This window comes from Sebastes fasciatus, chromosome 19, assembly GCF_043250625.1.
Source record: "Sebastes fasciatus isolate fSebFas1 chromosome 19, fSebFas1.pri, whole genome shotgun sequence".
Classification (NCBI taxonomy): domain Eukaryota; kingdom Metazoa; phylum Chordata; class Actinopteri; order Perciformes; family Sebastidae; genus Sebastes; species Sebastes fasciatus.
The window spans coordinates 26575156-26588875 of record NC_133813.1 but is presented as its reverse complement, the minus strand read 5'-3'; the positions used below and the strand labels follow the sequence as shown (position 1 = coordinate 26588875).

Sequence of the window (13720 nt, the reverse complement as noted above, 5' to 3'; positions counted from 1 at the left end):
ATGTGTTAGTCTGAGAAGACTAAAGACTAACATCTCTGTATGTGTTAGTCTGAGCAGATTAAAGACTAATGTCTCTGTCTGTTAGTCTGAGCAGATTAAAGACTACCATCTCTGTATGTGTTAGTCTGAGAAGACTAAAGACTAACATCTCTGTATGTGTTAGTCTGAGCAGATTAAAGACTACCATCTCTGTCTGTGTTAGTCTGAGAAGACTAAAGACTAACATCTCTGTATGTGTTAGTCTGAGCAGATTAAAGACTACCATCTCTGTCTTTGTTAGTCTGAGCAGATTAAAGACTACTATCTCTGTCTGTGTTAGTCTGAGCAAATTAAAGACTACCATCTCTGTCTTTGTTAGTCTGAGCAGATTAAAGACTACCATCTCTGTCTGTGTTAGTCTGAGCAGATTAAAGACTAACATCTCTGTCTGTGTTAGTCTGAGCAGATTTAAGACTACCATCTCTGTCTGTGTTAGTCTGAGCAGATTAAAAGGACACACCTTAGAGAATCGGTGAGAACAGGAGGAGAACTGCCGCAGCTCCACATTGAAGTCTTCATCGTTTGTGTCCTCTTCCTCCGTCTCCAGGTGATGGTATCTCTCAGAGCGAGCTGGGGATGATGGGAGGGGAGGTTTCAGATGTTTTAATAGTTAATACAGGTCATTATAAGTGCCACAAGGTGATTCATTTATTTATTTAAGATTGTCTCGTTACACCTGTTTGGAGTAGTATAGCCAATACACTGTTTTCAATTGTATCAGCACCTTTAACTTTTTAATCAAAGAATCAGATATTTTCTAACCTAGTTATTAATATTTTGTATTGATGATTCATGTTTCATGTAGAAGTGCTCCATGTAACATGTGCCTTTTACTCCAGAACCAGGTGTGTCCAAAATAGCAAATAGAAAACATGCAAACATGCTGATTATGAGGCCAGATTGTGAATTATCAGGAGCGTATTTCTAAGCAGATCTATGGACACACTGTATAAAAAATAATAAATTGTAAGTTAACTCACTGTCGAAGTAGCTGGTGTCATCTTCAGACTCCAGCTGAGGAATAAACTCAGCTTTCTGCCTCAGCAGGCTGTTCCAGTCCAGGTTGTGGAAGAACTGATGCTGCTTCACTTCTGCAGCTCCACCTGCAGATGGAAAAATTATTTTAATTAAAAACTAGTTTGAATACAAGAAAACACTGTGACACAATGAACGGCGCAGTGAGACACGGGAGGTGAAGAAACGCTTATGCTATGTTTTCCTTTTCCCGAGTGGCTGCAGGCCAAACCAAGATCATGACCATAAATTATGCAGGACAATTTCCTGCCTGTGACCTTTGGTGGAACAGCCGGACACTTTGTGAACGGCAGCCTGGCGAGAGGAAATCTAGATGAACGAGGAGGTCCAGGCAGCCTGGCGAGGGGAGATCTAGGTGAACGATGAGGTCCAGACAGCCTGGCGAGGGGAGATCTAGGTGAACGAGGAGGTCCAGGCAGCCTGGCGAGGGGAGATCTAGGTGAACGATGAGGTCCAGACAGCCTGGCGAGGGGAGATCTAGGTGAACGATGAGGTCCAGACAGCCTGGCGAGGGGAGATCTAGGTGAACGATGAGGTCCAGACAGCCTGGCGAGGGGAGATCTAGGTGAACGAGGAGGTCCAGGCAGCCTGGCGAGGGGAGATCTAGGTGAACGAGGAGGTCCAGGCAGCCTGGCGAGAGGAGATCTAGATGAACGAGGAGGTCCAGGCAGCCTGGCGAGGGGATATCTAGATGAACGCGGAGGTCCAGGCAGCCTGGCGAGGGGAGATCTAGGTGAACGAGGAGGTCCAGGCAGCCTGGCGAGGGGAGAATTAGATGAACGAGGAGGTCCAGGCAGCCTGGCGAGGGGAGATCTAGATGAACGAGGAGGTCCAGGCAGCCTGGCGAGGGGAGACCTAGATGAACGAGGAGGTCCAGGCAGCCTGGCGAGGGGAGATCTAGATGAACGAGGAGGTCCAGGCAGCCTGGCGAGGGGAGATCTAGATGAACGAGGAGGTCCAGATGTCCCCACACTGAACTGACAATTTGCATGCCTCTGATTAAAAGCCTTTGTTCCAGGTCATGGCCACTATTATAGCCTGCAGATCTGCACACTCTTAGTGCCTGATCATGCATGGAACTAGATTCATCACCTCGCAGAGGAAATAATTGTAATTGATCAAAGGGAAGAGGTGAGGAGGAGGCCACAGGATAAACTGCTCTGCTGTTGGATGACCTCAATTTCGTCCCCAGTGAGTTGGAATTATGAGCGGTGCTGAGGTGGCACTAAGGGTCACATGAGAATTTATGGTGGCCTGCTGTACCTCTCTGGCGCTAACCGAGTTACTGGTTATGCCACGTTTTCTTTGCTCTGTGTTGTCTGTACCTGTGCCCATCCTTTCCATAGGATTCTGTCGGAGGAGCAAGGCAATGAGCTCCTGAGAGTCCGGAGGTGGGGCATCCTCTCCCTCAGGCCAGTTGATTTCATCTGGAAACACACAACGTTACACCGTCAACCAGTTTCAATGAAAAATACTCCGACATACGGGAAGCCCATCGAGCTCAATTGGTATTATATTAGTAAGTTTAGAAGTCGGAAAGCAGCAGGCTTTGCTCAGGAAATATATAGATTTGTTTCTGAGCAACGTCATCATAACACAAGGAGTAAAAATCTAACCGGAACGATTTCCTTTATTGCCTTAAACTGCATGAATTGCAAACTATGGTAAATCCTTCTTAGTTCAGAGTGCATAATTAGCTGTTAGCATTTAGGTAAGAGGTGGTAGATTTACACAGAAACTGATGAAGAACCACAGACTGTATCTAAGAAGTGAATGTAGTCACCGTGATGTCACTCATTGGTTTGTGGACTGCCGTTTTGAATCCTTGAGTTCGGAATTTTGGCCGTCGCCATCTTGGTTATTTGCAACCAGAAGTGACACGAGAGGGTGGAGCTAAGTACAACCGAACACTGAGTAAGACATTTTTAGGCGACCAGAATGATGAAATTAACTTTCAGGAGTCGCCCCCTGCTGGCTGTTAGAAACAAGCCCCCAGGAAGTGCGCCGGTCGTCGATCCGGACTTTCCAAGTGTGATGGAATTTCTGATACACAAGTTAACTTATAGGAAGGAAGAGGCCCTGGAGCTGTTGATGTCTTACATAGAAGGTTTATTGAAGCTTGATCGAGGAGCAATTGTCAGGTCTCCACCATTGAGGTGCTCTCTGCGTGAAGGCCTCACGTCACGGTGACGTCACAGTGACTACATTCAATTCTTTACAGTCTATGATCAGGACACTGTAGCAATGAGTTTTCTACCTCCGTGATGCAAGTGCATCTTCGATTGTTTGTAACCAGGAGACCTATATATAAGAACAATAAGATTATCATTAAAAAAATAAATGTATTCTACAGTTGCTGTGCTGAGGACTACTTCCACCTAATCGTGAGCCACTTCTGACATTTAATCTGCTTCACCAGCAAAGTCAGACCAAACAGGAGAGAGTTCTGAGGTGTAAGCATCATGTTGAATGAGACAATTTACATGTGCTCCAGCTCTTAGGGGAAAGCTTTGTGGATAAAGCAATGAAAAGGGGGAGCAAATCCTGTCTGTGCCATGCTGATTGTCTGCTCTGTGCACCATTTGTCCCCATTTTAATCAAATTTGGGAGGGGAGCTATGAATATGTATGTGCGGCCTGAGGCCACGGTGGCATGCATTCAGTGTGTTCAGGCCCCTTTAATTAACACTCCCTCTCAGAGGCTTGGTACTATTTGATTGAGAGCATAGCAAATCAGTCATGGCATGCTATTCATTTCTATTATCCAACAACTCCAAATAACACAATTCATCTGAGCTACACCGCTGACAAGATAAAAGCTCTTGTTTTTAAGATTAAGATTGTCTCAGTGCTGCTGTCACCATAGAGACGACAAGACCAGAACCAAGTAACATCATCAGAATGATTAAAACTTCACTTGTGGTCTGAAGTCAAGCTGAATCCACTTACTGCCATCTGTCTGCTCCAGGCCGCCGGGGAAATCTCAGTCTCCAGTAAATTGAGAAATATGCACACACACTAATTCCATGTGGTCACTATGTAAATGTTTAATTCATATCTCAATGAGATCTGGGAATTTCTCTTCATGTGCTCAACAGAATCTAAAAGCCAGATGCTGTGAAACCTGTGAATATGTGCCAAGTAAAAGTGTATATTTGATAAACTGACATAAATAAATAAGTATAGTTTATTTGCATCTTTAATTACAAACAGAGAGGTGATTGGATGGACACTATTTACACATTCATCTGACAAATTTACTTAAAACGTCATGTTAATGCTCTTATTTTGATCCACCTTAATTCACTGATTATTTTGTTATCATTTAGTATTACTCAACCCTCACCTATTTCATTTTTATTATTTAATTTTTAATTTTATTATTATTTTCTTTCTTCTGTCTGGAGTTGTTTAGGGATTGTGTTGCTGGGTTTTCTATGATGTGGTTTTGTTATTGTGGTTTGTTATATTTTATTTATCATGTAGTATTAGTCAGTCCTCACCTATTTTCTTATAATTTTTACATTTTTTAAATTTTTAAATTTTCTTATAATTATAATTGTGGTTAGTTATATTTTATTTATCATTTAGTATTACTCAATCCTCACCTATTTAATTTTGATTATTATTTTCTTTCTTCTGTCTGGAGTTGTTTAGGGATTGTGTTGCTGGGTTTTCTATGATGTGGTTTTGTTATTGTCCATTTGCTTTTATTTATCATTTAGTATTAGTTAATCCTCAACTATTTTATTATATTTTTATTATTTTATTATTTTTTTTAATTTGTATTATTATTTTGTTCTTCTGTCTGGTGTTGTTGTTTAGGGATTGCGTTGTTGGGTTTTCTAAGATGTGGTTTTGTGTTTTTGAAAATTTAAAAAATAATTGAAATTTAAATAAACTTTAAGTCATAAAAAAACCCTACATGTAATCGTTGAGGACAATACAAAGCTTGATTTACCATATTTTTTTATAATAAAGGGTGTAAGGGAAGTGAATTTTGTTCAGCTGATAGCGTTGGACTGAGGATCACATAGACATATCAGTGAGGTTTGAGCGGCTGTCTTTATTAATAATAAAATATTGTCATTTTAATTGATGACCACTCGTCTTTGTGCACATCCAGTATGTTGAAAAAAGCTGAAGCTTTTACTTTAAAACAAGTTTAGTTTTTCTTTTTGTGTGAGCCGTTATTGATGAGGGTGGTGCGTTGTACATGAATGCCTCTGCTCACTGTCTTCACATGCTGGATAGGTAAAGGTGTATCACAGGGTTGTTGGATTCATTACAAACTGTGGATCTCTTACTCACCATTGGCCTGCGTTATGTACACACCGCCTCAGTCACTGGTATGTTTTCATTTACAAAGCTACTCTTGGTAAAATCCCCACCTACTTATCTTCTCTTTTATATTTGAATTATGGAAATTACAATCACCGTTTGCTTTTGTTGTTCCCAAAGAAAGAAATCTTTTAGATTTCCAGAACCATCCGTCTACAGACTGACCTTAAACTTCTAGACCAACCAGTAACTCTGAACAAGTTTAAAACTATGGTGAAATCTACTGAGTCCAGGCTGTCTGTGTGCAAATGTTTTATCTCATCTTTTTAATGCTACTCAAATCTACAGTATGTGCTTTTATGTTCATTGTTGAAACTCTTGACCAGGTCTCCCTTTCTATCTCCCTTGCTATCAATGGGACAAACCTGATTAAATATTATTATTATATTAATCATCTGAGAGGAAAGGGAGGTAATACTGACCACTGATGACCTGTCCGAACAGCTCCTCTGGTGTGTCTCCAAAAAAGGGCACACAGCCCACGAGGAACTCGTAGAGGATGATGCCCATCGCCCACCAGTCCACCGGCTTCCCGTAGCCTTGTCTCAGGATCACCTCTGGTGCAATATACTCTGGGGTTCCACACACCTGATAATTAAAACACAATAAATATACTAAACATGATGTGGTTTGTGGAAAATGTATTGTTAAAACCAGCTGTTAAATAAGATGTACCTGCTTATCGGAGAACTCCCTGGCATCTTTCTCTATATGTCCCTCGTACAGGTTAGTGGTCATGTTCATCAGCCCAACTTTGGACAAGCCAAAATCTGTCAGCTTAATGTGACCCATCGACGTCACCAGCAAACTGTGAGGAAGACAGATGTGTGGGAGGCGGGCAAAAGGAAGAGGACAAAAACATTAGAATAAACTGTGATAATGAAGTGTAACACTCAGCAAAGTACACAGGTTACTCTTATTACTAGCAGTAGTATTCGATCATTTACTTCAGTAACGGTAGTAATACCACAATGTCAAAAGTACTCCATTACAAATAAAACTCAACATTTCACACCAGTAAAAGTAAATATTTAGAAAATGACACTTAAAGGTAGGGTCGACGATGTTGGAAAGCTAGCATCATTTGAAAGTAGCATCACCTCCCCTCGGGGCTCCTTCCAAGGTAATAATCGGTTAACGAGGGTCGGTTATCGGTTAAAATGTTTTTTCAAAATGAGCATCCCTATCTCAGTACCAACTATCTCAGTACCAACCATCTCAGTACCATCTATTTCATACTAGCTTGTCATGAAGGAGGCTAAATAACGCTACGAGGTTACACTAGATTTTGGTGAGGAAAAACTGTCATGACCATTTTCAAAGGGGTCCCTTGACCTCTGACCTCCAGATATGTGAATGTAAATGGGTTCTATGGGTACCCACGAGCCTCCCCTTTACAGACATGCCCACTTTATGATAATCACATGCAGATACTGTATTTATGTTATATTATTATTATTGACGCATTACTTGTCTGGTTTGAGGTCTCTGTGGACGATGCCATAGTTGTGGAGATACTCCAGAGCCAGCACCGTCTCTGCAAAGTACATCCTGGCCATATCCACAGGCAGGGGACCCATGTTCTTCAGAAGGGTGGCACAGTCTCCACCTGTAAAGATCAATGGAGCGATGTGATGGAGAGAACAAACGGGAGACACTGTTCAAAGTGCTTTCAGCTGCAGCACTCTGCGTTAATAAAAACCTCGCTGCTGACCTTCAACATACTCCATGACCATGCACAGGTGCCGCCGTGTCTCAAAGGAGCAGTACATGGACACCACAAAAGGGTTCTCGGCAAAGGTGAGGATGTCTCTCTCCACAAAGGCCTGTTGTATCTGATTCCTCAGAATCAGGTTCTGCTTGTTGATCTTTTTCATGGCGAACCGCTGCTTCGTTTCCTTGTGCCGAACCAGATAAACGGCTCTGTGGAACAAACAGAAGATCGGTCAGCTGGGAGAAAGAACTGATCTTCAAACCAATCAAATCTGTTTCATTGTCTATTGTTATTTCTAGTCTTTTCAGAAAGGCCGGAGCTTTTCTGCCTGAGAAAAATGCTATATGGATACTTTGACTTGGTTTTACCGCCATCACCATCATCGGAAGCTTTTTTCGACGAGGCTTTCGCTGTTAAAGAGGCTGTTTTTCTGAATCCATTGTCCTTTTTGTTGTTTTCTAGCGCTTTAGGTGCGCTCCTCCATCAAAAGGTTGCGCCTCAATTATTTGAACGTGCATCCAAGTAGAAAGCTCTCCTACCTTCGCGAGGGCGTGTTGGAAAACCACTAGCAAAAGTTCTTTATAGACAGAGAGAGAGGGACTCGGACGATCTTTTTTATTGCAGAACAAGAAGCTTTTGGATTTGCTGCCGTTTGTTATCAATAACGAGACTTAATTAAAGTTTGAATGTCAAATTTCTAACCATTGGATTAGTTTAGCACTCATAAATATAACTTCTATTCATATTGCTCCCTGGGAAACTTATTAGATAATGACATTCCAATACATTCAAATCAAATCTAATATTGGGCATTCAATAACATGCTTTCAAAATTATATAACACAGAACAATAATCAACATTAATATTTAGCCTACATTTTAATTGGCGGGGGGCAGTAAAGGACCTGGATAATGGATAGGGGGACACAGAGGGGGCTGTAACAAACCATCCGTCATCAGAGATCAGATCATCAGATATAGAATAAGATGTCCTCACCCATAGGCACCATTGCTGATGAGTTTTGTCATCTCAAAGTCCAATTCACAGGGTTTACGCCGGCACCGCAGGGCTGTGCTGAGGCTCTGCGACTGAGGGGCAAGAAGACACACAAATACTAGAACAAATCAAAAAGATAAGATCTCTCCTTCGCTGATACACCCGCGGTAAAGATGGACGGAGTAGATCAATACAAAAAAATCTATTTCTGAGTGCTTACCGAGTCGTCTGTTTCTGGTGTTTCTGCTATCCCGCTGTCACAGCTGGTCAGCTGAGCGATTTCTACAGAAAGAATAAAGAAAAGAGAAGCAGTTTAAATATAAACCAGAATTATCGCCTCGCGGTTGTTTACCTCCAACCAGTCAAGTGTCAGTTTACATCCATGTCCGTCCAACATGTCATCACTTCAGCATTTTATCCTGTTATGTGAAATTTCATAAATAGCATATGAATTCTTGAGTTATGGTCAAAAACGTGTTTAGTGAGGTCACAGTGACCTTTGATATTTGACTACCAAAATCTAAATCAATTTAATCTTTGAGTCCAAGTGGACGTTTCTGAGATATCGCGTTCACGAGAATGGACCGGGCAGATGTACGGACAGAAATAAACATAATTCCTCTGGCCACGGCTGTCGCCGGCGTAGAGGCGTAAACGATAGTTGTTAGTGTATCATAAATCTATAACTTCAACTTTTTAGGCCTATGAACATGTTCTGCAGTGCAGTTTTTGAAACAAAGGTAACAGAAGTGCTGAGAAATCAGGACCGATAACAGCAGTCTTTATTAACCCATTAGGCTGGAGGTGCTGACTCCAAGATAATCCGAATTGAGAATAAATGGGGCGGAAATCAGATGTGGCGACACAAACACATGTCCAAAAATCACCCCTCCAGAACAATTGCTCATTATAAACCACCTCCATCTTTTACGTTGTGCAATCATGCCAAAGTCCATGTGTGTGTTCACACACAGGGGGGAGTTTGTCTTGTCCCCAGAGAGCCTGTAAACACATTTCCTCTGCTATTTAACATCTGTCCTTCGTCGTAAGGTTTGCTGCAGGCACACGAGGCCCCGGGCTAACCAAACACAGGACACACTCGGGGGAAATGAACGGAGAGAGATCGGCTGATGAGCCAGCCTGTGTGGATCCGTGGAAGGTCTGTGGGGAGGCCATTCCTTTCTAATTAGTCATAATGAATGTTGTTTGTTACCGAATGCTGAGAGACAGAGGGTCATTAGAAAGACGGGCTGTTCGGTGCAGGACGGTAGTCGAGACTTTGTCTTTCAGTTCTCTCATTCCTTTACAGTCTCACCACAACGGTTACCCTGTATACAGATTTATTCACTGCATCACCGACAACTGGAATACTCTGCACTTCAATGGGATTATAGAAGATAAGAGTGCAGATACTTCTAGAAGTACATTTAATAAGGACGAACTCAGAATATCTAAACGTATTATGTTGTTTACATGAACTATATATTATATATTAGTGTGCCTGTAAACGTAGTGACTGATGATGACCTTAAACTTCCCGTACCTTCCAGAGGATCTCTTGTGAGTCCCAGCTGGCTGATGATGTAACGAGGGATGTCCGTTTTGATGCCCTGGCCCTCTTTAGCGTGTCCTTCAGCGGCCTCCAGAAGGTGGTAAAACTCCTCCGGGTCAAACTCCTGGAGACACACAGCAGCACGCTTTAGTATATGAATCATGTTCAAGAAGGAGGTAAACAACTCATCTGAAGTGAACTGTTGTTTTTATTCTGGATCAGACACACTCAGAGATGCCTTTTAGAACTCTCGGGGGCAAATATACAAAGAATGGATCGCGGCCATTGATAGCACCATGAATTGCGCATCACTTGCAGCCGCTATCTGCCCCGTGTCAAGGTTCCATTTACAAAAAATATTGCTCTAAAGATTTGCCATAAAGTTTTGCAGCTGAGTGAAATTTGCCTTTTTTTGTGGAGGGAAGAATTTCTTTTTTTTATTTCTTTATATTATAAATTCATTTTTCATTAATTTTTTCTCTCGTGTATTTTCAAAAATGACATTTAACGGAGCTTTATTCATTTACTGTCACTGCATCCCAAAATAAATGAGTTTGAACAGAGCATGATGACGATGTCTTCGTTTGGCTACAATCACTGCTGTCGTGATCACTGGAAAGTCTGGTGGTGACACCCCTTTATGAATGGACTACTCTAAAAACACTAGTAGTTTCACTGTAACTGCGTGTGGTTATAATAATAATATGGCTATAATAATAATATGACTATAAGCGCTGGTCTTTGTGAATTGTACCGTTTTTGTATTGAGGCTCATTTGCATAGAAAGGGGACGATTTTGCTCCAAATGCACATTACCTAATGTAAATAGTAAATAGCACAGGAGCACCGAGACGCTATCCGCCTGGCAGTGCAGTTGGGGGTGTATTTCACCCCTTGTGGGTGCATTTCAGAGAATTACACAGTATTTTTGTTTGTCTCATTTATAGAGATTTAGCGGTCGTAAAAAAAGCACAATGTGAATTCACCCCTGAGTGTGCAGTTTGAAGATTTGATGAATGGTGATATTATTGTAGTTTATGTGAATTAAAGGATGTCTAAGGGATCAGTAGGTAGGGAAATATACCTTTATACCGGTCTAACTCCGATCACATTACACTCTCATATCTAACATGGAGGTCTGTACAGGATGTGAAGGATGTAGTCGCTAAAGTCATTTTGAGGCGTCGCCTGCAAGATAATCTGATCACTTTGCATATTTTTCAGTGTGTTTGACCTGTGGTTAATGTCAGAGGCTTAAACTGCCACTGAACACAGGTCCAATAAAGGGAATACATTACAGGACAGTTCATTCAATATTTTATACAACTACATTTCTTTGAAGAAAAAGGGAACCATTAGCATGTAGGAAATATAGTTCCACTGCTCTAACAATTCACAATTAACAATCCTATTGAGGAACAGACTGAAGAAGATCAAATATAAAAGATTTGTGTCACATTAATAAATAGTATATATATATATATATATATATATATATATATATATATATATATATATATATATATATATATATATATATATATTTCAGAAACATACCAGACATTCCAGCAGTCGAGCAGGTCGGGCGATGATGATGAGGATCTTCTTCACCAGCTCTTTGATGAAGTTTACCTCCTCACTCTCTGATCTCTCTGTGGACTACACAGCAACATACAACATCTCAGGTTTATACATGTTAGCGTGGACTGAAAAATGCAGCACGGTTCTCCTTTACCAGGGTTTTATGCCTCTCGTGTGTCACCATCACGTTTGAGCTCTAAACATCGGATTTTCCCAGAAATAAATACTGATCTTTAAAAAAAACAAAAGGTCATCTTTTTATCTGCCTCACACCCATAAAATTCTCAATAAAAAATTACAAAAGATAATAATAACCAAGCGATGATGAGATAGTCACATTTTGAACTGATTAGACAGGATATAAATATATAATATATCATAATATAATATAATTTAATTTAATATAATTCAATATAATATAATATAATATAATATAATATAATATAATATAATATAATATAATATAATATAATATAATATAAAATAAAACTGGTTAACCAAGTAGCAGACTTTGAAGAATCTGTCATTAGACCCATGAATAACAAATCTTGTCTTCTCTAAGGTCAAGAACCTCATAGTTTCCCTGAGTCAGAGTTGGCTTCCCTCCAATTTAACATAAGAGTAGGGTATGCAATATATTTTGATGAGCTTTTTAGTAGATGGTTATCTTCAAGTTGAATACCAAAAAGAGTTGTGATGGGGATAAATTCAAGAGGTATTCCAAATATTTGAGTAAAAACACTGAATATGGAACTCTAGAAACCCGAGAGCGTGGGAAACCCAGAAGGTTCATTTAACAACACTTTACTGTTCTGAAGGTATTTACAGACTCTTCTGACCATCTGGATGAAAACAATATTCTGTCTTTTGCACGATAAAAAAGATTTGAACCAGTTTCCCAACTCTTTTCTCCTTGTGAAACTCACATCACGGCAGTCTTGGAAAGGGAGGAGTGAGAGGAGGGGTACTTAGTTGGTTGCAATCTGCAACTAGACGCCACCAAATCCTACAAACTTTCCCTTTAAAACCGATTACAGAACATTTTCATGTAAAAAAAATGGATTTATTGGTGTAGTGTCTTTGAAAACATCTCACCTCCTGAACAAGCTTCTCCAGCTTGTCAGTAAGCTCACAGAAGTAGCTGGAGGTGACGAGTCCTAGCCGGCTCTTCTCCAGACAGTCACGGGCCAGTTCAATTATCTGGTGGTGGGCGAAGCCGAGCACGCCATCTGCCAAAGGGAGGACGCTCTCTGGAGAGTTGCTGCGGATGATGTCCTGAATCCTTTCCTCCATCTGAGCAGTGGCCTGCAGGAAGAAGGGGAAGGCGTCAGTTTGGTAACGCATAAGATGATTAATGGGCCAGACATATTGTGAGCCCTTACCCTCGGAAATCGCTCCTTGTAGACGTGATTCATCATGATAATCTCGTGGTCGTAACATGATGGAGATCTTCCAGGGCTGAAAAATAAATTGGACTAAAATCAGTGCCTGAGTGGCAGCGCTGCTGGTATGATGACGTTCATCTGTAGAGGTGAACAAATACCTGAGACTGCGTGAGCGGGGTCGCATGGCCGTCGCTCTGCGGCATTCATCCCCGGAGATGTTCTCAGTGCAGAAGTGCCTAGAGAGGAAGTGCAGTTCATCGGGCGTAGGCTGGAAGGGCAGCTGGTGCAGCTTCTCCTGTGATGAACAGGATGACTGGAAATGAAACACATATATTCAACATGAAAAGAAAAAAAAGATAAATTTTTTTGTGTGTGGATAAAAAAATCAAATACCATGCTGACAGAAAATCGTTTTGGCAGTTTCCCCACAAGGACCTGCACAGTTTTAAGGAATAGTAACATTTTGGGAAGTAAGATGAGAATGTCAGAAAGGCTGAGATACGAAGCTTCAGCCAGGACAGCTAGCTTAGCTTAGCATAAAGACTGTAAGCAGGGGGAAACAACTAGCCTAGCTCTGCCCAAAAGTAAAAAAAGAAAAAAGGTAAAACCACAACTTGCCGTTTTTTAAATTGTGTTTTTGTACAGATTAGAATTTCACACCAAGCACAGATTTGTCCAAAACATCTGCACGGAGATTTATAAAAACTGATTGTGTGGGTTCTTATGAATGCTTGCAGACTTGACTATGACTTTGCCCCAAACTGCATGTGATTATCATAAAGTGGGCATGTCTGTAAAGGGGAGACTCGTGGGTACCCATAGAACCCATTTACATTCACTGATCTGGAGGTCAGAGGTCAAAGGGACCCCTTTGAAAATGGGCATGACAGTTTTTCCTCGCCAAAATTTAGTGCATGTTTGGAGCGTTATTTAGCCTCCTTCATGACAAGCTGGTATGTTATTATACCGTTAACTTTGACAGCCCTAGTTCCAACTGATCGCAGTCATTCTGCACAATAATCAGCCAAACACTCTCCGTGCTTCTGTTTGTTGCAATGAGAGTGTGTATTTCTGAGC

General features: G+C 41.1%; 1 protein-coding gene across 15 annotated transcripts in view; it reads right to left on the bottom strand.

Moving 5' to 3' along the window:
• Positions 1–13720, bottom strand: part of mast4 (microtubule associated serine/threonine kinase family member 4) — a 118294-nt gene that overhangs the window by 12980 nt on the left and 91594 nt on the right. For 7 of the 15 annotated variants that reach the window (XM_074617246.1, XM_074617252.1, XM_074617247.1 and 4 more), the window contains 15 exons: positions 13037–13078; positions 12802–12938; positions 12641–12716; positions 12354–12563; positions 11235–11336; positions 9669–9801; positions 8346–8407; positions 8126–8217; positions 7129–7337; positions 6885–7023; positions 6090–6222; positions 5837–6002; positions 2400–2501; positions 1020–1142; positions 500–609 (listed from right to left, as the gene is read on the bottom strand). In XM_074617246.1, coding sequence (XP_074473347.1) covers positions 500–609; positions 1020–1142; positions 2400–2501; positions 5837–6002; positions 6090–6222; positions 6885–7023; positions 7129–7337; positions 8126–8217; positions 8346–8407; positions 9669–9801; positions 11235–11336; positions 12354–12563; positions 12641–12716; positions 12802–12938; positions 13037–13078 — 1836 coding nt within the window. Of the gene's footprint in view, positions 1–499; positions 610–1019; positions 1143–2399; positions 2502–5836; positions 6003–6089; positions 6223–6884; positions 7024–7128; positions 7338–8125; positions 8218–8345; positions 8408–9668; positions 9802–11234; positions 11337–12353; positions 12564–12640; positions 12717–12801; positions 12957–13036; positions 13079–13720 lie in introns of all 15 variants that reach the window. The other 8 variants (XM_074617248.1, XM_074617250.1, XM_074617258.1 and 5 more) reach the window with 2 other exon arrangements.